At 43.6% G+C, this 25,628-nt stretch overlaps 1 protein-coding gene across 2 annotated transcripts in view; it reads right to left on the bottom strand.

Annotated features, from left to right (window-relative positions):
• Nucleotides 1-25,628, bottom strand: part of LOC118399875 (S-adenosylhomocysteine hydrolase-like protein 1) — a 60,590-nt gene that overhangs the window by 17,992 nt on the left and 16,970 nt on the right. For both annotated transcript variants that reach the window (XM_052473502.1, XM_052473503.1), the window contains exons 2-8: nt 13,518-13,629; nt 13,281-13,424; nt 9,692-9,792; nt 5,968-6,070; nt 3,932-4,026; nt 3,692-3,798; nt 3,484-3,600 (exon numbers count right to left, since the gene is read on the bottom strand). In XM_052473502.1, the coding sequence (XP_052329462.1) occupies nt 3,484-3,600; nt 3,692-3,798; nt 3,932-4,026; nt 5,968-6,070; nt 9,692-9,792; nt 13,281-13,424; nt 13,518-13,629 (779 nt within the window). The remainder of the gene's footprint in view (nt 1-3,483; nt 3,601-3,691; nt 3,799-3,931; nt 4,027-5,967; nt 6,071-9,691; nt 9,793-13,280; nt 13,425-13,517; nt 13,630-25,628) is intronic.

The raw sequence follows: 25,628 nt of genomic DNA, 5'->3' as shown, positions 1-25,628 counted from the left end.
GCTTTGTATGTGTTTCTGTGTGTGGAGTAAAGGTGGTCTAGAATTTTTTCTCCTTTGGTTGCAGATGTGACATGCTGGTAGAAATGAGGTAAAACTGATTTAATTTTGCCAGCATTAAAGTCCCCGGCCACTAGGGGTGTTGCTTCTGGATGAGCATTTTCTTGGTTGCTTATGGCCTTATACAGCTCGTTGAGTGCGTTTTTAGTGCCAGCATCGATTTGTGGTGGTAAATAGATGGCTACGAATAATATAGATGATAACTCTCTTGGTAGATAGTGTGGTCTACAGCAATACCGAGACGACTTTAAGATTAGACATCGCGCACCAGGTGTTACTGAAAAACAGACACACCACCGCCCTTCGTCTTATCAGACGTAGCTTCTCTGTCCTGCCAATTAATGGAAAACCCAGCCAGCTCATTATTATCCGTGTCGTCGTTCAGCCACGACTCAGTGAAACATAAAATATTACTGTTTTTGATGTCCCGTTGGTAGGGTAGTCGACCGTAGATCATCAAGTTTGTTTTCCAGTGATTACAAGTTGGCCAATAGAACTGATGGTAGTGACGATTTACTCACTCGTCTCTGAATCCACACAAGGCACCCCGACCTTCTCCATCTGTATCTCTGCCTTCTCTTTAGGTGAATGACGGGGATTTGGGCCTGCTCTCCAGAAAGCTGTATATCCTTCGCAACGGACTCAATAAACTTCTAGTCGGACTCATGAACCTTGTCCAGTTCGAGGTGAGAAATCGCTGTTCTGATGTCCAGAAGCACTTTTCGGTCATAAGCCATCCCCTCCGGCGCTATTATATTGTCTAGTGTATGTGATTTTATGTATGTACAGTATATCAAATTAATTTGATTTGTCACATACACATGGTTAACAGATATTAATGCGAGTGTAGCGAAATGCTTGTGCTTCTAGTTCCGACCACGCAGTAATATCTAACAATATCTAACAGTGTAAAGGAATGAATAAGAATATGTAACTAAAAATATGGATAAGCGATGGCCGAACGGCATAGGCAAGATGCAGTAGATGGTATAGAGTACAGTATATACATATATGAAGAGTAATGTAGGGTTTGTAAACATTATATGAAGTGGCATTGTTTAAAGTGGCTAGTGATACATTTATTACATCAAATTTTTATTATTAAATTGGGATAGAAGCTGTTTTTCAGGTCTCTCGGTCCCCACTTTGATGCATCTGTACTGACCTCGCCTTCTGGATGATAGCGGGGTGAACAGGCAGTGGCTCGGGTGGTTGTTGTCCTTGATGATCTTTTTGGCCTTCCTGTGACATCGGGTGGTGTAGGTGTCCTGGAGGGCAGGTAGTTTGCCCCCGATGATGCGTTGTGCAGACCTCACTACCCTCTGGAGAGCCTTGCGGTTGTGGGCGGAGCAGTTGCCGTACCAGCCCGACAGGATGCTCTCGATTGTGCATCTGTGAAAGTTTGCGAGTGTTTTGGTGACAAGACAAATATCTTCAGCCTCCTGACCACGCTGTCTGTGTGGGTGGACCATTTCAGTTTGTCCGTGATGTGTACGCCAAGGAACTTACAACTTTTCACCTTCTCCACTACCGTCTCGTCGATAGGGGGCTGCTCCCTCTGCTGTTTCCTGAAGTCCACGATCATCTCCTTTGTTTTGTTGACGTTGAGTGAGAGTTTATTTTCCTGACACCACACTCCGAGGGCCCTCACCTCCTCCCTGTAGGCCGTCTCATCGTTGTTGGTAATCAAGCCTACCACTGTAGTGTCATCTGCAAACTTGATGATTGAGTTGGAGGCGTGCATGGCCACGCAGTCATGGTTGAACAGGGAGTAAAGGAGAGGGCTGAGAACGCACCCTTGTGGGGCCCCAGTGTTGAGGATCAGCGGGGTGGAGATGCTTCCTACCCTCACCACCTGGGGGTGGCCCGTCAGGAAGTCCAGGACCCAGTTGCACAGGGCGGGGTCGAGACCCAGGGTCTCAAGCTTAATGACGGCAGCCTTGCGAGGGTTAACATGTTTAAATGTTGTACTCCCGTTGGCTGCAGTGAAGGAGAGCCCGCAGGTTTTGGTAGCGGGCTGTGTCAGTGGCACTGTGTTGTCCTCAAAGTGAGCAAAGAAGTTGTTTCGTTTGTCTGGGAGCAAGACATCGTGGTCCGCGACGGGGCTGGTTAACTTTTTGTAGTTCGTGATTGACTTTAGACCCTGCCACATACCTCTCGTGTCTGAGCTGTTGAATTGCGACTACTTTATCTCTATACTGACGCTTAGCTTGTTTGATTGCCTTGCGGAGGGAATAGCTACACTGTTTGTATTCGGTCATGTTTCCGGTCGCCCGCCTTGCGCCTTGCCCTGATTATGTACAGTACATCTACAGTATGTACAGTATCTACAAAATAAATCGAATCGATACATTGTTATGTAGTGCAAAGAACACTGTTGTAGTGAAGCTTAGCTTAACTTAAGGTATAGGGGACAGCATTTTCACTTTTGGATAAATAGCGTGCCCAATTTCAACTTCCTGCTACTCATGCCAAGAATATAAGATATGCATATTATTAGTAGATTTGGATAGAAAACACTGTTTGAATCATGTCTGAGTATAACAGAACTTATGTAGCAGGCAAAACCCAGAGGACTAACCGTTCAGAATTGTTATTTTTTAAAGTCTGTCTGTTCAGTGAGATCTCATTGGGAAACGATATTTCTTAGGAACTTGTTTTCAGTTCCTACCGCTTCCACTGGATGTCACCAGTCTTTGGAATTTGGTTGAGGTTATTCCTTTGTGCAATGAAGAAGTCTGGCCATCTAGGAACTGCTTAACACTGTTGAGAGTTGCACAAGACTTGAAAAGTAGCTTGGTTTGTTGTCTTCTTTTATTGAACACAGATAGACCAGTCTTCAATTTGATCGATTATTAACGTTTAAAAATACCAAAAGTTGTATTACAAAAGTAGTTTGAAATGTTTCGGTAAAGTTTACAGGCAACTTTTGAAATATTTTGTAGTGACGTTGCGCAATTTGGAAGCTGTTTTTTCCTGGATCAAATGCGCCAAAAAAATTGACATTTCGGATATATATGGACGGAATTAATCGAACAAAAGGACCAATTTTGATGTTTATGGGACATATTGGAGTGCCAACAAAAGAAGCTCGTCAAACGTACGGCATGTTTCAAATTTTATTTCTGCGTTTTGTGTAGCGCCTGCAGGGTTGAAATATGCTACCCTATTTGTTTACTGTTGTGCTATCATCAGATAATAGCTTCTTATGCTTTTGCCGAAAAGCCTTTTAAAAATCTGACATTTTGGCTGGATTCATAACGAGTGTAGCTTTAATTTAGTATCTTACATGTGTGATTTAATGAAAGTTTGATTTTTATATAATTTGATTTCAATTTGCCGCGCTGCATTTTCCCTGGCTTTTGGCCAAGTGGGACGCAAGCGTCCCCTATGCCATAAGAAGTTAAAAGTTAATTTAACACCTACCCATCCAGGATAGACTCTCTGCAGCAGTAGAGGTTGTCAAACTTCTGCTTTGTCACAGAGTCATTCACGTTCATGGCTGGCACACACAGTTTGCCTGCTTTGGACAACTGGTACAACCTGAAAGACAAAGAGATGACTAAGTAACTTAGCTCAGAGTTGCCCGCTGGTCTTGCGTGTGTGACTGTACTGTAATCAGAAATAAAATTACCTGTGGACCCCAGTCACACTCTCCTCCACAATGCCCCTGATCTTCTTGAAGACGTTGGGGTATTTCTTATACACCCAGTGGGTCAAGTCCCCTCCATCATCAAGGATCTACCACAGACACAGCAAGAAGGGACAACATTCTCAAACAGTGACAACAGACACATGTCAGTAACACAAAATGGACTACAAGGAAATTTTCCTTGTTGTTAAGGGAGGATAAATTATAGACTTATATGGGTACCATGTTAGGCTGCCAGCCTTCCATGTTGACGCACTTGTCGATACACCACCAGAAGTCATCCTCCGATTCCCCCTTCCAGGCAAAAACCGCCACACCTGCACAAATCACAAGGTAGTTGGGAGAATAGAGGGGTTTAGAAATTACTATATTTCTCCAGATCAGACAGATATTACAAAACAGAGACAAATCAAAATCCCTTTTTAAACAACCGCACAGGGTCCTGAACCTTTTATATAAGCAAAAGCATTGGTTTGTGACCCAAAGACCCTTCATTCCAGAGAGAGCAGAACTGATCACGTTTGAACGCATGGTGCTCGACGTCCGTATAATCTGCTCTAAAGCCATATTAATATAATGGCCTGCAGATTAACTCCAGATATCTGGACCTGCACAACAATCCAACCACAACACCAGAGCCTAGAACAGCGCTGTAGGCTCCTCCAGCAGGCAGTACACTTACACAACCCTGCTCACTAAAGACTTCAGCTCTCTAACATTAAATCTAACTTCACACTCTCATAATCATTCAGGAAACATGTATCAATAGCAGCCGTAACAGTATTGACATCAGTACTGAACAATCATGTAGAATCGCTACAGTAGCTTATTAGGCTTAGTTACACAGTAGTCCTATACTGTTATGTGTCTTCATGACCAATTGTTGTGAACTGACCTAACATTTTACTTCCTTTCTGACATGCTAATAACATCATAATTCAGGCTTCATAACACAGAGGGTGTGAGTAAAACCCTCCGTATGTCTGTTCTCTAAACCAAGAGGGGATAATAAGATGGGTCTCGTGTCTCAAAAGCTGTTATCCTGTCATTTCTAGAAGAGGACCAAACATCGGGTGAAAGCTGCAGCAGGACAGAAGGCCTCCTGGTCATTTCCACCCCAGAGAGAGCAGAGCAGAGCAGAGCAGGCAGGAACAGAAGCTGCCAGAGGACACAGCCCTTTCATCTGTTAGCCGGGAGATTTCTCTCCATAAAAGACCTGGACCAACTGTTTATTAGAAAGAGATACTCTGACAGATGGAGCTTTACACAACTATGTGGGAAAGGGAGAGCTTATGTAAAAAATAAAAATAAAGTTTAAAAAAAGAGTGGACACTAAAACACAATTCTGATTCCTGCTATTGGATTTGAGGGGTAGGTAGACTTTGAAGGCTCTATGGTTCCTCTGCTACGCTACTCGTCCTGTATGACCATACAGCTAGAAACACGCTATACAGCACCTGGGCTTAGGATCTCTATCCCACTTACTTTTTCTTAGTTAACCTCATCTCTAGTCCTCCAACCTCATTCCTGTCTCTGTGTCTGTAAGTATACACCTATGTACTACCATCTACTCCTTTCATCTGGTCAAGTCTCCATCTCAGTAGGTTTCTGGCAGGCTTGCTGTATGGTATGAAGATTGCTGGCATAACTCACTCGTAGAAAATGTCAACACTGCTGAGTGGGTTGTAAACAGTCAGAGGATACTGTGTGCGTAGGACAAGTTAATCAGCCCACAGCCTGTGTGCCAGTTCCTCTCCCAGCTTGAGCTGTGTGACTACTTTAATGCAGTCTGACTCTAGTGAACCTCTCCGTCTAACAGGCCATGAACAAAGAGACCCCACTACGGAAACACATATACTTAACAATCACCCAGCAACCCAAGAGATATGCATGTCTTGGTTCTGTAGTTCAATAACTAGAGGGCAAGCCTGATGTTCTCTAGTCTCTGTGTTTTCCAAGACTTTATTGAGAACATATCGAAAAACGTCTCCTTGGTTTCAAAGGGCACAGGGAAGCAAATCACTCAACTCTTAGCACCCTTACAAGAAACACCCATTTAACAATCATGTAATTCATTACATATTAATACAAGTTAAAGTATGCATAGTATGCAGAAATAGTACTAATTCATATGAATGTGATGAACCACAACTTTCAAAAACATCTTATGAAGTACAATCTGCCTCTCATTCTTTTCCATATAGAAGCTCATACTGTAACAAAGCAGTAAAGTATTGATGTTGAAAGCTTTTATTTACCGATCTCTGAGAGGGCAGCTGCCACCTCGTTCTGTGTTGAGTAGATGTTACAGGCTGTCCAGCGACACTGGGCCCCCAGGGCCACCAGAGTCTCAATCAACACCTGAAGGCAAGAGAGAGGAGGGGGTTGAATGAGAGAGGAACAAGAAAATAAAAAACATATTACTTTTACATCTCTGTATCATAAATAGCCTTAGCTTTACAGTACACAAAAGAGAGCAGTAAAACTCAGTATATTTAGTCTTCAGCAAATATTCACACTGAGCTCATGTTTCACAAAGTGGGATTAAAATGGATTTAATTGTACTTTTTGGTCAATGATGTACACACAATACTCTAATTTCAAAGTATATTATATTATATTTTATTCATTCGTTTTAGGTTATTTTCCTGCTGAAAGGAGGATTTGTCTCTCTGTGTCTGTTGGAAAGCAGACAAACAGGATTTCCTCTAAGATTTTGCCTGTGCTTCGCTTGATTACATTTATTTTTGTCCTAAATAACTCCCTAGTCCTTGCCGAAGACAAGCATACCTAGAACACGATGCAGTTACCACCATGCTTGAAAATATGAAGAGTGGTACTCAGTGATTTGTTGTGCTGGATTTGACCCAAACTTAATGTTTTGTATTCAGGACAAAAAGTTATTTTTTTGCCATATTTTTTGCACTATTACTTAAGTAGCGGCAGGTAGCCTAGTGGTTAGAGAGTTGAACTTGTAACAGAAAGGTTGCAAGTTCGAATCCTCGAGCTGGCAAGGTAAAAATCTGTAATTTGCCCCTGAACAAGGCAGTTAACCCGCTGTTCCTAGGCCGTCATTGAAAATAAGAATTTATTTTTAACTGACTTGCCTAGTTAAATAAAAGTAAAAAAAAAATGTTTTGGAATACTTACTTTCTGTACAGGCTTCTGTCATTTAGGTTAGCATTGTGGAGTAACTACATCCTCAGTGTTCTATCACAGTTATTAAACTCCAACGCTTTTAATCACAATTGGCCTCATAGTGTAATACCACGTGGTTTGCTTCCTCTCCGGCAACTGAGTTATGAAGGACACTGGTATCTTTGTAGTGACTGGGTATATTGACACACTATCCAAAGCGTAATTGAGAACTTCAAAGGGATATTCAGTGTCTTTTTTAATTAATTTTTTATCTACCAACAGGTGCCCTTCTTTGCGAGGCATTGGAAAACCTCCCTGTGCTTGAATTGCACTTTTCGACTAAGGGACGTTATAGAAAATAATGTTATCATTCAAAAATCATGCATCTTATTTTGTGACCTATTAAGCAAATGTTTACACCTGAATATTTAGGTTTGAATACTTACCGATTTAAGACATTTCAGCTTTTCCTATTATATTAATTAAAAAAATGTGTATAATGTGTGTAGTTCGGCGACGAAAAATCTCAAGTTAATCAATTTTAAATTCAGGCTGTAAGAGGTGTGAATACTTTCTAAAGGCACTATATATAAAAGCTTATTCACAGCATCAATATACTCGATCTGCTTGTTAAATCGTAGATGCAAATGGGGTATACAGACACTGAACATTATTTACGGGCTGTCATGAGATGAGCCAGCTACCATGATTAGCCACAGAGCCGAATGCTGCAGTTAGAGCAGTGGTGGTTGGGTTCTGCGGTAGGCTTGGGCGGTATATCATATACCGTTTTTGGAAATAGCCACAGGATGGTTTTTCAATACCGTTATTTTATAAGTTTATCTATACATTCAAATTTATAGTAACTTTTTAAGTAAATACCTGCAGTCAACTTGTGCAATATGTTAGAAGATAAAGCAGATTGTGTTCATTTCACCGGTCACATTATTTACATAATGAAGTTCTCTGTAGTTCCCCAGAACAGTTGAGCCAGTCACGTTATTTTGTAAATGGCACAGCTGGAGAAATTGTAAGCACATGAGTCGAGCTGTGTATTGACAGCGGTTGTGTTTTATATGGAAAGTCAGTGTTTCTTTGCTTCAATAGAGTGATCAGGGACATGCAACTATAGTTGTCCTTCACAGAAAATACATTAGTGAAACACATTCGGCAAAATACCTTCATTTTCATCAGACGACAACAGAAGTGAAAAGCTATTTGACTGGCAGCCACACACAAGTAGGCTAATTGGGCTTACGATGAAAAGGCAAGGTATTTTCTTATCTTAGAAATAATGTAGCCAGGTACATTTCTTAATGTTTTTCCTTAAGGTTCATCTGGCATTTTACCAGAGAAAAGGAGTGCGTCTATGCTGAGAAAAGTACCTGAGAAAAGTCAGTCACAGCACTGTCTGCTGATAGAACGCCAGTTTGTGAATTCTCATCCAAGATTTGTCTGATGCCAAGCAGAAATTACAATAAGAAGCATTTTAGATTTGTGCTTACAAAATGCAGCAATATATTTCTTTTGAATTTTTTTTTTTTTTCTGTGTAGAAAACTAAGAATTTGGCCTCCCGGGTGGCGCAGTGGTCTAAGGCACTGCATCGCAGTGCTAGCTGTGCCACCAGAGACTCTGGGTTCGAGCCCAGGCTCTGTCGCAGCCGGCCCCGACCGGGAGGTCCATGGGGCGACGCACAATTGTCCTAGCGTCGTCGGGGTTAGGGAGGTTTTGGCCGGTAGGGATATCCTTGTCTCATCGCGAACTAGCGACTCCTGTGGTGAGCCGGTACACGCTGACCAGGTTGCTAGGTGTACGCTGTTTCCTCCGACACATTGGTGCGGCTGGCTTCCGGGTTGGATGCGCGGTGTGTTAAGAAGCTGTGCGGCTTGGTTGGGTTGTGTTTCGGAGGACGCATGTCTCTCAACCTTCGTCTCTCCCAAGCCCGTACGGGAGTTGTAGCGATGAGACAAGACAGTAACTACTAATAATTGGGGATACCATGAAATTGGGGAGAAAATGGGGGTAAAAAATTGAAAAAAACTAAGAATTCTGCATTAACACGACCCCTAAGTTTAAATTGCTAGCTATCTAAGTAAGTGGCTGAATTAATAAGGTGATGGTGATGGGGTATCATTGTGTTGGCTTTCTGCCGTGTTTGAGAAGTCAAAGCCCTTCCAACAAACCATTCTGATTTCCATGCGTTCTTTCTCCTCTCCATTCTCTGCCCGTCTGCTTCTTCCACAACTGCTCCTTGCCAATCTTCTCAGAGCATTGCCTTAGCGACTCCAGACTCCACACAGACAGTGTGTACACATTCTGCTCTAGTGCCAGTACTGTTCATTTGCACAATGTCTCTTTCAAATTCTCTTATAAAATGTCAAAACACACCAAAAATGACATTCGGTAGCTCCTACCTATACATGTATAATTTTAGGAGCTGGATTGCCTGTCTTTGCAATTCATTTCTCTCTCGATTGCGCTCGTTCGTTCATTTAGAATTTTTCTGCCCTTGTGTACTAAGCTAGTAATACCGTAAATCCCGGGATGAGAGAAGAACGGTATGAAGATAAGAAAATCTGTATACCGCACAACCTTATTCTGTAGTAGCGATACTGTGGGGAAGTCTTCACACTGATATTTGGGTATGTCAGAGGGAGACGTGTCTCATTGCAGCAAAGCTTGGGTATTGGAGACAGTGTTAGTGTAAACAACAGGGCCAACTTGGTTACTGCAAAAGTCTCTGTGTACGCTGTGACCTTCAAATCCTACTTTATACGGAGAAAATGTCCTCCTGTAGCCTTGGCAGAGATATTAGGATAGGTAAGAAGACAGAGTTTTCTTACTGCAGTCTGGGCAGTGATGTGAGTGCAGCCAACAATTTTTGCCCCAGCAAGTGGCTTCTCTCCCTGGGCTCTCTTCCTGAGGGAGATTAATGCTGACATATCTGTGGAGAAAGATAGAAGTGGGGTGATAAAGAGAGTGAAGGAGATGGAGAAAAAGAGATTCCAAACATATTAGCTACATTCAGAGAGTAGATAAACAGAAAAGTGGTCTGAATATAAAGCCCTTCCAACTCTCCCATCTTCCACACAAATCTCTCAAAATTAAAGGACTCAAAGAATTTCCTACACCAAAACCTTCTGAGCGTCGTAAAATTCAAATTACCTCAAATAAGCTATGACTTTGCAACCTGCCAATGCATATTGGACAATGATGATCACTCCATATCAAGCTCTGGAGTTGTGCTGACAGTGTTAGGGGTGTAGATTCAGCTGCCATGCTGCACATAAAAAAAACATTTAGGCCAAGGACAACACATCAAATCTAAATTATTTGGGGAGTAATGTCTGAAATCAAACGCAATGATAAAATGAGAACTTTAGACAAAGAATTTGCTACATGGCAAAAACTGAAGGTCAGCTTCATCAAAGGTGTCAACTAGTGGTTAGGCCAAGGGCTGTTACGGTACCGTATTACCACCACACAGGCGGTCAGGAGTCATAACCTCAGTCAAATTCTACATGACCGTTTAGTCACGGTAACTAGGATTCTCCGAGCTCTGATGCTGCAGGTCATTAGTAGCCTACCAAGCTTGCTAACTGCATGGTACTCAGCACTCTATTGTCCCTCTAATCACTCTGACAACACAAACGTAATCGAAAATCCAACACTTCATGAAAGCCCATAAGCTTATGGTGCACAACATTTCTATAGGCTATGCAATTGCGTGAGAAGAGAGAGTTTTGATGGCCTCTTAAAAATAGGCGGATCCAATTAGCTTTCTATAGGCTAGGACTACTATATTTATTTTTAACTTTCCTAATATTAAGCACATTGCTTTACTTTACCACAGGAGTACAGCCTACCTGGCTGGCATGAAAATGAACCATGGGAAAAGCGTCCTCCATTCGATATTTAAGTGCATGAATAACATTTGTTGTTTTTCCCCTGCCCCTGTTCCGAGACAGGTGCATGATAATGGTCCATTCTATATCAAAACTAATTTCCCACCTATACACAAAAGTATGTGGACACCCCTTCAAATGAAGGGATTTGGTTATTTCAGCCACACCTGAAATGTATTATAACTTATGAATGATGCCCAGCGTGCGCAGTAAGGCAAAAAAAATAATAAAAATAATTTAAAAACGTATTCAAATCATAGTCACACTTCTCATGTAGCCTAGCCCATAGGCCTATATTTGTTGATAAGATTTGTATCACAAATAAAACGGGCAAATAACTTCCAAAAATTAAGCACAATCTGCTTCAAAACCGGTGTTGAGCCTAACTGGCATACAAAGGTGGCGCGTGAGTTTCAGGAAGATAATTTTCACGACAGAAATACACCTTTATAATAAAGCATTATAATCAAATTTGCGGTTACTTTTGAGAACAGTGTTTTCCCGCTAATTGTGCGCATTGCTACACTTATAATCTGAAGAAATAACCTAATAGTTTATGAACATTTTAAGCTAAATGTTCTGAATTGTTGCATCAGCCTCATTGCTTTAAAAAGAAAAAATGATCCGAATGGTTGTATTAATTTGGGATCTATCGCATCAAACAGAGTATATTTGGAATATTTATTTCTCACACAGAAGGAATAGAATAGGTCAACTTTTGTACTATGGGGGATAGTAGATTGACATAGGCTAGTGCTTTTGCTGTTCGTTAGACCTACTCATCTGGTTGGCTGTCAAAGTAAATATGGACAGTTCTTCTAACATCTTCAATAGGCACCGCGGAATTCAATAAGAGGGACGCGCACAGTTGCGTCCCTGATGTGTCTGTCTTCACTTCAAGCCTACTTCTGTGCTGAGATGGCTGTGAGAAGGACCCGATCGAATGACGGGCATTGGCTTATAAAGAACTGAGATATCTGAGAGAGCCATGTGAGTGAGAGGTGGCTGCCGGGAGAAGGGAATGATAATTATTATATTCAGCCCAAGGGCACATCGGCCACTTTGGCCGCAAAACGCATGGATTTTTTTAGGGAGCATTACTGCCACACAAGGAGGATGCCGCTGGAATTTCGAGGCCTGGGGAGCATATTATCAAGCGCTTCTCAAATTGTGAATGAGAGACTGATGAAGTGTGTGCATCCTTCAAAATCAACAAAGCAGAGCCCATGCCTTCCATGACTTTTTTCAAGTCATCATTAGAGTCGCATCATGCAGCATTAGAATGTATTAAAAATCAAAACACATAGCCCAATGTTTGTATCACAACAACATTTGCATAATTAACTAAATTAAGCATGTAGGATGACCCGTTTCTTTGTTAACCGCTCAACACAGATTAGCCGCATGTGCGCACTCCCTCGGAAATAGCTTGGAGAAAATATCCTTTCTATTTTATTCAGCTATGTTCAATTGGATTCTTTATACTATAAAATAATGCCACAGAATTTTAAGCAAATGTTGTTTGCTAAATGAACTAGTGTAGCCCACAGCTATGGCATAGCCAGATCTGGGCCTAACATAAGGACAATTCAAAGTTTGCTATTCTGTTCTTCTGAAATTGACTAAATTTTCCTCATATCATGTTTCTTTAGACCAAAGGTCTGCATCAGTGACTTGCAGGCTATGCGTGGAAGCCAAGAGATGCTAAACGTGTTAATTGTAATTAAAAGGTCAATTACTGTGAGACCAGCAGTTATTTGCTTGACAATCACCAGCTGTCAACATTTCATGACCGCCACAACCATAGTTAGAACCAGTGAATCTTAGATTTTTCTGCATAATGTTTTTCTCTCTCTGACGTGACTTGTGTGAGTTACACTTCAAATGACTGATCAGCAAAACCAAAGAAAAGCCTAATAACACGACACAGCAGTCATCTATTAAGCCCTTAAGAGCAAAAGCCATATCTGCAGACCGATTGGTCGAGGTCAATCTGACTAAAGATAACAAGCTTAATATAGATAACTAGCTAGACTCTAGCTGCTAGAGGATGTCAGCCATTCACAGAACTGAGAGAAGCTGTTATTTTCTTATCCCAGATTCTCCCCTTCAATCAGTGTATTGGTTAATCTGACATGGCCAATCCTGGTCTTGGAGGGTGGAACTCTAGTACATTTCTGAGCAACAGGCCCAAAGTCCTGGCAAGAGCAATATTTAGATATACTTTACTGTCGGTTGTTCACAGAAATGTTTTTGTTGCTCTTTTCATCCTGATTGATGCCAGTAGTGGTTTTTATTAACATGTCCTAATATTACCTATGATCAAAGACTGTCAACCATTGATTAGTCTAATTGATTCATTCCATAAAACAGCAAAATTCAAGAACATGCTTTAAATAACCAACAACCAGTACCTTACACCTGGAGCCCCCTAGGAACGTTTTTAGGTTTATTCACTTCTTATCGTCTTGTGTTGTTCTGTATGTGAGAGGTGAAGGTGACAGGTTACTGAGTCATGTTACTGTACCTTGTTCTGCAATCTCAATCTCGCGACGACCAAATTCGGCCTGTTTGATGTTCTTCACACAGAAGTCACTGGTGCCCTTCGAGTTGAGCTGTGTTTTGTCCCGTGGTGAAGTCTCATCGTCAGAGCTGTCTGTGTAGGACGCAGCTGGGAAAGGAGACAGAGAACGGAAAGTCAGCAAGAAAGGGTCAAGCAATCCATACATATCTATGTATGTATGTGTGTTTGTTTGTGTAGTACCGGAGCTGTAGCTGTCCGTGGATGACTGAGAGATGGATCGAGACAGCGAGCGTCGGCCAGCTTTGGTAGGGAACCTGCTGAACTCCTGCTTGTCTTCCACAAACTGGATTTGCTGAAGGTGCAAAAGAGGGTACAATTTAGAATAGGGCCGACCCCATTTAATCTACTGGTCGATTATTGGTTGACCGAGATATCATTAGTCGAGCAGTAGCAAAATAATTCAAATAATTATAATTCATGGTGTACAAGACACCAGTCTGATTAATGCCTGTCTAAGTAGACTATTCCATTGTGGAGGAAGTGGGGATGGCACGCACTACAGCAATTAATTTGTTATATGACGTAAGAACTATAGTGCAACACAAATACAAATATTATTTTATAACATATGCGTTTTCTCCCGCGTTGGATAGTCGTCGCTGTCCATGGTTCTGAAACACATCAGCGTGCTGTTGAATTGGCGCCTTTTCCTAGACCATGTTGCTATGTGCATAATAACAAAGGTAAAACAGCATACAGCATATTGGTGTTGAGAACAACGCGGTGGAGGCAGCAGAATAAGGAGACGAGAAACAGCACTTGCCTTATTGCCTAAGAAAAGTGAGGTAACACCAATTTAATTAGGTCTGGAATCAATAGCCGAACTGTTAAATGTGCCTGGCTTTATAAATAATCCATATACACTACCTGTCAAAAGTTTTAGAACACCTACTCATTCAAGGGTTTTTCTATATTTTTCACTATTTTATACATTGTAGAATGTTATTGAAGTTATTGAAATAACACATATGTAATCATGTAGTAACCAAAAAAGTCAAACGAAATCAAAATATATTTTAGATTCTTCAAATAGCCACCCTTTGCCTTGACAGCTTTGCACACTCTTGGGATTCTCTCAACCAGCTTCATGGAGGTAGTCACCTGGAATGCATTTCAATTAACAGGTGTGCATTCTTAAAGTTCATTTGTAGATTTTCTTTCCCTAATGCATTTGAGTCAGAAAGTTGTGTTGTGACAAGGTAGGGGTGGTATACAGAAGATGGTCTTTTCCCAAATAGGGATAAGTCCCAATTATGGCAAGAACAGCTCAAATAAGCAAAGAGAAACGACAGCCAGTCATTACTTTAAGACATGAAGGTCGGTCAATCCGGAACATTTCAAGAACTTTGAACGTTTCTTCAAGTGCAGTCGCAAAAACCATCAAGCGCTATGATGAAACTGGCTCTCATGACGACCGCCACAGGAAAGGAAGACCCAGAGTCACCTCTGCTGCAGAGGATAAATTCATTAGCGTTGCTAGCCTCATAAATTGCAGCCCAAATAATTGTCTCAGAGTTCAAGTAACAGACATCTCAACATCAACTGTTCAGAGCAGACTGCGTGAATCAGGCCTTTATGGTCGAATTACTACAAAGAAACCACTACTAAAGGTCACCAATAATAAGAAGACGTGTTTGGGCCAAGAAACACGAGAAAATGAACATTAGACCAGTAGAAATTTGTCCTTTGGTCTGGAGTCCAAATTTGAGATTTTTGTTTAGTGGGGGTGCTTTGCTGATGACACTGTCTGTGATATATTTAGAATTCAAGGCACAATTAACCAGCATGGCTACCACAGCATTCTGCAGCAATACGCCATCCCATCTGGTTTGTGCTTAGTGGGACTATAATTTGTTTTTCAACAGGACAATGACCCAGCATGTCTCCAGGCTGTGTAAGGGCTATTTAACCAAGAAGGAGAGTGATGGAGTGCTGCATCAGATGACCTGGCCTCCACAAATCACCCGAACTCTACCCAATTGAGATGGTTTGGGATGAGTCGGAGTGCAGCGTGAAGGAAAAGCAGCCAACAAATGCGCTCATATATAGCAAACATCAATTATTCCGGAGCTAGCCAGTTGAAGCGTTCCATCAGCCACTCCTGGGCTACAATCAACTATCCGGACACGTTTTACTGCCAACACGGAGCCCCACCGGGCCTTCACGACTGGACAACCGACGTTATCTGCCCGGGGGAGTTATCCAACTGGCCCCTCTGTCGCGACGTTACCTGAACGCCCATCTGCGGCCCGCTAATCGTTAGCTGTCTTATAGGCTGCTAACTATATCTATTTTGCCAATTGGATTGGAACCCCACTAATCCAGGCCCTGCAGTGTCTAACTCCACTCCTATTCCCCAGGCGCTCTCTTTTGATGACTTCTGTAACCGTAATAGCCTTGGTTTCATGCATGTTAACATTAGAAGCCTCCTCCCTAAGTTTATTTTATTCACTGCTGTAGCACACTGCCAACCTGGATGTCCTAGCTGTGTCTGAATTCTGGCTTAGGAAGACCACCAAACACTCTGAAATCTCCATCCCAAACTACAACATTTTCAGACAAGATAGAACGGCCAAAGGGGGTGTTGCAATCTACTGCAGAGATGACCTGCAGAGTTCTGTCCTACTAAACAGGTCTGTACCCAAACAATTTGAACTTCTACTTTTAAAAATACAACTCTCTAAAAACAAGTCTCTCACCGTTGCCACCTGCCATAGACCACCCTCTGCCCCCAGCTGTGCTCTGGACACTATATGTGAACTGATTGCCCCCATCTATCTTCAGAGCTCGTGCTGCTAGGTGACTTAAACTGGAACATGCTTAACTCCCCAGCCATCCTACAATCTAAGCTTGATGCCCTCAATCTTACACAAATTATCAATGAACCTACCAGGTACCACCCCAAAGCAGTAAACACGGGCAGCCTCATAGATATCATCCTAACCAACTTGCCCTTTAAATACACCTTTTCAACCAAGATCTCAGTGATCACTGCCTCAGTAACTGCAATGAGTCAGCAGTCAAGCGACCTTCACTCATCACTGTCAAACGCTCCCAGAAACACTTGGAAGGATCCTGGAAGGAATTTGACCTCCTCCCGTCAGTAGAGGATGCCTGGTTATTTATTTTAAATGCCTTCCTCACCATCTTAAATAAGCATGTCCCATTCAAGAAATTTAGAACCAGGAACAGATAAAGCTCTTGGTTCTCTCCAGACCAGACTGCCCTTAACCAACACAAAACATCGTATGGCATTCTGCTTTAGCATCGAACAGCCCCCATGATATGCAACTTTTCAGGGAAGTTAAAAACCAATATACACAGGCAGTTAGAAAAGCCAAGGCTAGCTTTTTCAAGTAGAAATTTGCTTCCTGCAATACAAACTCAAAAAGGTTCTGGGACACTGTAAAGTCCATGGAGGATAATAACATCTCCTCCCAGCTGCCCACTGCACCGAGGACAGGAAACTCAGTCACCACCGATAAATCCACTATAATTGAGAATTTTAATAAGCATTTTTCTACGGCTGGCCATGCTTTCCAACTGGCTACTCCTACCCCGGTCAACAGCACTGCACCCCACACAGCAACTCGCCCAAGCCTTCCACATTTCTCCTTCTCCCAAATCCAGTCAGCTGATGTTCTGAAACAGATGCAAAATCTGGACCCCTACAAATCAGCCGGGCTAGCCAATCTGGAACCTTTCTTTCTAAAACTATCTGCCGAAATTGTTGCAACCCCTATTACTTGCCTGTTCAACCTCTTTCGTGTCGTCTGAGATTACCAAAGACTGGAAAGCAGCTGCGGTCATCCCCCTTTTCAAAGCAGGGGACACTCATGACTCAAACTGCTACAAACATATATCCATCCTACCCTGTCTTTCTAAAGGTCTTCGAAAGCCAAGTCAACAAACAGATTACCAACCATTTCGAATCCCACCGCACCTTCTCCGTTTCAGAGCTGGTCATGGGTGCCCCTCAGCCCCGCTCAAGGTCTTAAACGATATCTTAACCGCCATCGATATGAAACAATACTGTGCAGCCGTATTCATTGACCTGGCCAAGGCTTTCAACTCTGTCAATCACCACATCCTCATCGGCAGAGTCGATAGCCTTGGTTTCTCAAATGATTGCCTCGCCTGGTTCACCAACTACTTCTCTGATACAGTTCAGTGTGTCAAATCGGAGGGCCTGTTGTCCGGGTCTATGGCAGTCTATGGGGGTGCCACAGGGTTCAAATCTTGGGCCGACTCTCTTCTCTGTATATGTCAATGATGTCGCCCTTGCTGCTGGTGTGTCTGATCCACCTCTACGCAGACGACACCATTCTGTATACTTCTGGCCCTTCGTTGGACACTGTTAACAACCCTCCAGGCGAGCTTCAACGCCATACAACTCTCCTTCCGTGGCCTCCAACTGCTCTTAAATAAAAGTAAAACTAAATGCATGCTCTTCAACCGATCGCAGCCTGCACCTGCCCGCCCGCCCGTCCAGCATCAAATCAAAATCAAATCAAATGTATTTATATAGCCCTTCGTACATCAGCTGATCTCTCAAAGTGCTGTACAGAAACCCAGCCTAAAACCCCAAACAGCATCACTACTCTGGACGGTTCTGACTTATAATATGTGGACAACTACAAATACCTAGGTGTCTGGTTAGACTAAACTCTCCTTCCAGACTAAAATTGAACATCTCCAATCCAAAGAAATCTACAATTGGCTTCCTATTTCGCAACAAAGCATCCTTCACTTATGCTGCCAAACATACCCTCGTAAAACTGACCATCCTACCGATCCTCGACTTCGGCGATGTCATTTACAAAATAGTCTCCAATACCCTACTCAACAAATTGGATGCAGTGTTTTTTTTTGCCTTTACCTCCCTTCTCACCTCATTTGCTCACATTGTATATAGACTTATTTTTCTACTGTATTATTGACTGTATGTTTGTTTTACTCTGTTGTATGTGTTGAACTGCTTTGCTTTATCTTGGCGAGGTCGCAATTGTAAATGAGAACTTGTTCTCAACTTGCCTACCTGGTTAAATAAAGGTTAAATTTAAAAAAGCATATGGGGGAATTCCTTCAAGACTATTGGAAAAGCATTCCAAGTGAGGCTGGTTGAGAGAATGCCAAGAGCGTGCAAAGCTAATCAAATCAAATTTTATTTGTCACATACACATGGTTAGCAGATGTTAATGCGAGTGTAGCGAAATGCTTGTGCTTCTAGTTCCGACGATGCAGTGATAACCAACAAGTAATCTAACTAACAATTCCAAAACTACTGTCTTATACACAGTGTAAGGGGATAAAGAATATGTACATAAGGATATATGAATGAGTGATGGTACAGGGCAGCATACAGTAGATGGTATCGAGTACAGTATATACATATGAGATGAGTATGTAGACAAAGTAAACAAAGTGGCATAGTTAAAGTGGCTAGTGATACATGTATTACATAAGGATGCAGTCGATGATGTAGAGTACAGTATATACGTATGCATATGAGATGAATAATGTAGGGTATGTAACATTATATAAGGTAGCATTGTTTAAAGTGGCTAGTGATATATTTACATCATTTCCCATCAATTCCCATTAGTAAAGTGGCTGGAGTTGGGTCAGTGTCAATGACAATGTGTTGGTAGCAGCCATTCAATGTTAGTGGTGGCTGTTTAACAGTCTGATGGCCTTGAGATAGAAGCTGTTTTTCAGTCTCTCTGTCCCAGCTTTGATGCACCTGTACTGACCTCGCCTTCTGGATGATAGCGGGGTGAACAGGCAGTGGCTCGGGTGGTTGATGTCCTTGATGATCTTTATGGCCTTCCTGTAACATCGGGTGGTGTAGGTGTCCTGGAGGGCAGGTAGTTTACCCCCGGTGATGCGTTGTGCAGACCTCACTACCCTCTGGAGAGCCTTACGGTTGAGGGCGGAGCAGTTGCCGTACCAGGCGGTGATACGCCCCCGCCAGGATGCTCTCGATTGTGCATCTGTAGAAGTTTGTGAGTGCTTTTGGTGACAAGCCAAATTTCTTCAGCCTCCTGAGGTTGAAGAGGCGCTGCTGCGCCTTCTTCACGACGCTGTCAGTGTGAGTGGACCAATTCAGTTTGTCTGTGATGTGTATGCCGAGGAACTTAAAACTTGCTACCCTCTCCACTACTGTTCCATCGATGTGGATAGGGGGGTGCTCCCTCTGCTGTTTCCTGAAGTCCACAATCATCTCCTTAGTTTTGTTGACGTTGAGTGTGAGGTTATTTTCCTGACACCACACTCCGAGGGCCCTCACCTTCTCCCTGTAGGCGTCTCGTCGTTGTTGGTAATCAAGCCTACCACTGTTGTGTCGTCCGCAAACTTGATGATTGAGTTGGAGGCGTGCGTGGCCACGCAGTCGTGGGTGAACAGGGAGTACAGGAGAGGGCTCAGAACGCACCCTTGTGGGGCCCCAGTGTTGAGGATCAGCGGGGAGGAGATGTTGTTGCCTACCCTCACCACCTGGAGGCGGCCCGTCAGGAAGTCCAGTACCCAGTTACACAGGGCGGGGTCGAGACCCAGGGTCTCGAGCTTGATGACGAGCTTGGAGCTGTCATAAAGGTAAAGGGTGGTTAATTGAAGAATCTAAAAAATAAACATTTGTTGAACACTTTTTGGTTACTACATGATTACATAGTTTTGATGTCTTCCCTATTACTCTACAATGTAGAAAATAGTCCAAATTAAGATAACCCTTGAACGAGTAGGTGTTCTAAAACCTTTGACAGGTAGTGTATATCTACAGAGATAAGACAGATTCTATTTATATTGCCTGTTTTGAGTGTTTGTTTAATTGCCTTCTGATTCCGTGAGCACCACGCCTCACGCAACCACAACATGTTGGATAAACAATTTCACAAATTCGGCTATTTTTAAATCTTTGCTTTGCTGTAATAAAGGCTTTACACTTGTTTTCCGTTAGAACAGCCGCTCTGGTATTTGCACTGTTCCAAATTCCCAGAAAAATTATATTTATAATACATTTTCTTGATATCATTGTTATTATTAAAATGATCATCATTATAATTGTCACGAGTCCGACCGAGGGTGTTTCCCCTTCCCGGGCGGGTGGAGCTCGGCGGTCGTCGTCACCGGCCTATTAGCTGCCACTGATTATTTTTCCTCCCCCTCCTTGTATGTTTAGTGGTAGCACCTGTTTATGTTGATTAGTTTGTCTTTATTAGACAGCCGGCCCGCCTGGTTGTTGTGCGGGATTATTTCATTGTAACCTTCGGCTCTGTTGTAAAGGTATGCGTTAGTGCCTGGTCGTGAATTTTTCTATTGTATTTTTTGATTCCCTGTGTTTTGGGAACGTAACTTTTGTGAGCACCCTGTGGTGCGTTGGTGCTATTAAAAGACGCACAGCATCGAACTCTGTCTCCTGCATTTGACTCCACACCCACGACACCCGGAGCATTACAGAATCGCGCAAACAAATCGAATGGAGTCAGCAGGAGCAGCAGCCAACCCTCTCCCATCGATGGAGGAACGGGTTCTCCACCACACCACCGTACTCCATCGGATCGGATCCGCGATGGATCAAGTGATGGAGAGAATGGACAAATGGGAGAGGAGTGGTCTCCTCTCTCCACCTTCGGCACCCACGGTTCCGGACTCCCGACTCCAGCACCCTCCGTCTGACGCTACCGAGGGCTTATGATGGAGCGGCGGCGGGTTGCCAGGGGTTTTTGCTTCAGCTGGAGCTATACCTGGTCACCATCAGACCCACTCCCTCAGGAGCAGAGAGGGTAAGTGTCCTCATCTCCTGCCTCAGGTGTCGTGCTCTGGAGTGGGCGAACGCAGTCTGGAATGGCCCAGACTCAGCGCGGGAGCACTACCCAGTTTTCCTGCCGCTTCCGTGCTGTGTTTGATCACCCTCTAGACGGCCGAGCGGTGGGAGAATGACTTTTTCATCTCAGGCAGGAGAGGAGGAGCGCCCAGGATTACGCGCTGGAGTTCCGGACCTTGGCAGCCGGATCTGGGTGGAACGACAGGGCCCTTATGGACCACTACAGGTGTAGTCTCCGAGAGGACGTCCGCCGGGAGCTAGCGTGTCGGGACACCACTCTGTCACTGGATCAGCTGATTGACATGTCCATTCGACTGGATAATCTGCTGGCTGCCCGCGGGCGTTCAGAGAGGGTTCTGTGCATTCCACCACCCAGCCCCTCTGCTCCCATTCCAATGGAGTTGGGAGGGGCTGCGACCGAGGGGTACCGGAGGAGGAGGCCTTCCCTGCACCAACTGTGGTCGGAGAGGACACACGTCTGATCGGTGCTGGGGGGGGTCCGTCTGGGAGTAGAGATGGCAGGCGGAACGCTTCTCGGTCACCCCAGGTGAGTCAGCATCAAACTCACCCAGAACCCCTTGTTGGCCACATGTTTGTCTTAACCTTTTTCCTTCACTTTTTCCCCTCTTCCCAGCATAGGGCGCTAGTAGATTCAGGCGCAGCTGGGAACTTTATGGATCGCGGACTCGCCCTTAAGTTAGGGGTTCCGCTGGTGCACTCCCTAGATAGCCAGCCATTGGGGTCAGGGATGGTCAGGGAGACCACGGTCCCACTGGACATGGTGACGCAGGGGAATCATAGGGAGCGTATCAGTTTCTTTATTATTGATTCGCATGCATGGCCAGTGGTGCTGGGGACTCCCTGGCTGGCCCGGCACAATCCTAAAATTTCGTGGTCAGGAGTGTTCTGGAAGGTGTTTGGGAGTTGCCATCGGTGCCACGTCGGTGGAGAGTCCAGACCAGGGTTCCACGGTGTGCATCCCCCCCCCGAGTATGCCGATTTGGCAATCGCTGCCCCAACCACACTGCCCCAACCCATCTGGACAAGAGGAATACCTGTGAGCATGCTGTTCATCGACTACAGCTCAGCATTTAGCACCATTTAGCATTTAGCACGTACCCTCCAAACTCGTCATCAAGCTCGAGACCCTGGGTCTCGACCCCACCCTGTGCAACTGGGTACTGGACTTCCTGACGGGCCACCCCCAGGTAGTGAGGGTAGGTAACAACATCTCCACCCTGCTGATCCTCAACACTGGGGCCCCAAGGGTGTGTTCTGAGCCCTCTCCTGTACTCCCTGTTCACCCACGACTGCGTGGCCATGCACGCCTCCAACTCAATCATCAAGTTTGCGGACAACACTACAGTGGTAGGCTTGATTACCAACAACGACTAGACGGCCTACAGAGAGGAGGTGAGGGCCCTCGGGGTGTGGTGTCAGGAAAATAACCTCACACTCAATGTCAAGAAAACAAAGGAGAGGATTGTGGACTTCAGGAAACAGCAGAGGGAGCACCCCCCTATCCACATCGACGGAACAGTAGTGGAGAGGGTAGTAAGTTTTAAAGTTCCTCGGCGTACACATCACGGACAAACTGAATTGGTCCACCCACACAGACAGCGTCGTGAAGAAGGCGCAGCAGCGCCTCTTCAACCTCAGGAGCCAGAAGAAATTCGGATTGTCACCAAAAGCACTCACAAACTTCTACAGATGCACAATCGAGAGCATCCTGTCGGGCTGTATCACCGCCTGGTAGTAGTGAGGACTGCACAACGCATCACCGGGGGCAAACTACCTGCCCTGCAGGACACCTACACCACCCGATGTCACAGGAAGGCCATAAAGATCATCAAGGACAACAACCACCCAAGCCACTGCCTGGTCACCCCGCTATCATCCAGAAGGCGAGGTCAGTACAGGTGCATCAAAGCAGGGACCGAGAGACTGAAAAACAGCTTCTATCTCAAGGCCATCAGACTGTTAAACAGCCACCACTAACATTGAGTGGCTGCTGCCAACATACTGACTCAACTCCAGCCACATTAATAATGGGAATTGAAGGAAATTTATATAAAATATATCACTAGCCACTTTAAACAATACTTAATATAATGTTTACATACCCTCATATGTACATGTTATACTGTACCCTATATCATCTACTGCATCTTTATGTAATACATGTATCACTAGCCACTTTAAACTATGCCACTTTGTTTACATACCCTACATTACTCATCTCATATGTATATACTGTACACGATACCATCTACTGCATCTTGCCTATGCCGTTCTGTACCATCACTCATTCATATATCTTTATGTACATATTCTTTATCCCTTTACACTTGTGTGTATAAGATAGTAGTTTTGGAATAGTTAGGTTAGATTACTCGTTGGTTATTACTGCATTGTCGGAACTAGAAACACAAGCATTTCGCTACACTCGCATTAACATCTGCTAACCATGTGTATGTGACAAATACATTTGATTTGACTATTGGATGTTCTTATAGGCACTTTAGTATTGCCAGTGTAACAGTATAGCTTCCGTCCCTCTCCTCGCTCCTCCCTGGGCATGAACCAGCAACACAACGACAATTAGCGCACGCTAACTAGCTAGCCATTTCACTTCGGTTACACGAGCCTCATCTCGGGAGTTGATAAGCTTGAAGTCATGAACAGCGCAAAGCTTGACGCACAACAAAGAGGTGCTGTCAAAGCGCACAAAAGTGTGGTTTGAATTCATGTTTACGTGCCTGCTTCTGCCTACCACCGCTTAGTCAGATACAAGTATCGAAGTATGCTTGTATGCTCAGTCAGATTATATGCAACGCAGGACACGCTAGATAATATCTAGTAATATCATCAACCATGTGTAGTTAACTAGTGATTATGATTGATTGTTTTTTATAAGATAAGTTTAATGCTAGCTAGCAACTTACCTTGGCTTACTGCATTCGCGTAACAGGCAGTCTCCTTGTGGAGTGCAACGAGAGAGGCAGGTCATTATAGCGTTGGACTAGTTAACTGTAAAGTTGCAAGATTGGATCCCCCGAGCTGACAAGGGGAAAATCTGTCGTTCTGCCCCTGAAAAAGGCAGTTAACCCACCGTTCCTAGGCCGTCATTGAAAATAAGAATGTGTTCTTAATTGACTTGCCTCGTTAAATAAAGGTAACCATTTTTATTTTATAAAAAAATAAATACATTTTTAAAAATATTTTAAAAAATGGGCGCTCAATCTTACCGATTTCTGACTGTTAGAAAAACTTGAAATCGGCCCTAATTAATCGGCCATTCCGATTAATCAGTCGACCTCTAGTGTGGAAAGCATAGAATTAAGAGTTCCACTGAACTAGCAAGGCTATTCCAAGTGCAATTCCCAGTCGGACAGTATTATGGTTAGAGGAACATGATATTGTCCATGAAATGTAGACTACTGTACAAATGGCTATGGCTATGGTCTTAATTTGCGATGTCACAATGTTTTTGTGTTGCAATGGAGCCCAGTTTAAAAACAACAAATCACCTCTCCAATGTACAGAGAACCACATCTGAAGTCCAGGCCTATTTACAGCTCTCAGAACTAGCTCCCTAAAGGGAAATGTGTCAAAACGACTTCCTGCTCACGTCCACATTCTTACAGAATCACCTTCTGATGTGTTTGAGAGGTTTCATACAAATACAGGTAGTGTCATGAAGTCACGCAACACAACAATGCTAAGACAGGCTTGAGATAAAACACCTCTTTCAAACCAAGGTGCTTTAAAAGAATTATACGATCCTATACAATGACATTATGAACAGAGTTTCTTCTCTTAGCAAGAAGGTCCTACAGCTTCTTCGTTCTTTGGTAACTACCAACGTTTTGAAAACTACAAGTGGAATATTTGTATCTCTCATTAGCAGTCTGTAGTAAGCAGATAAGGTCTATGACGGTATTACACAACTATAACCCCTTGCATAGCCAATGCATGCTTTGCTAACCCACTATGTCCTGCGTGTGGTTACTGGGGAGGTCTAAACAGAGCCAGAGGTGAATGTGGGATAATCGCCCCAGTATTCAAAGAATCCAGTGAGAACATAAGCATATTAAACCGGGGCTGGAGGCCAGAGGGGAACACCGGATATGGTGTTAGCATGCCAGTGGGTCTTTACACAGATTGAGGGCAGTGGGACCATAAATTAACCAACTTCACATTTTGCACCAGAACATTGCCCAAACAATTGAGTCTGTATAAAGGATAAAGCACCAATAGCAAAATGACAAAACGCAATCATGTGAATCCAATCAATAAAGCTCTATTCAAGGTTAACACCGAGTTGACAATGGTGGAAAGTAATTTAAAATGCAGCCTATTTCATAGGTCCCTTTTCTCAGATCATTGTAGACTCCAGAGACTGAACCACAAGGCATGCACAGAGTCCCAGACACACTTACACATATGCCTACACAGATTCAGATCAT

This window comes from Oncorhynchus keta, chromosome 21, assembly GCF_023373465.1.
Source record: "Oncorhynchus keta strain PuntledgeMale-10-30-2019 chromosome 21, Oket_V2, whole genome shotgun sequence".
In the NCBI taxonomy this organism is placed as follows: Eukaryota; Metazoa; Chordata; class Actinopteri; order Salmoniformes; family Salmonidae; genus Oncorhynchus; species Oncorhynchus keta.
Note: the sequence above shows the minus strand (reverse complement) of the source record. Positions and strands in the feature narration are given on the sequence as shown.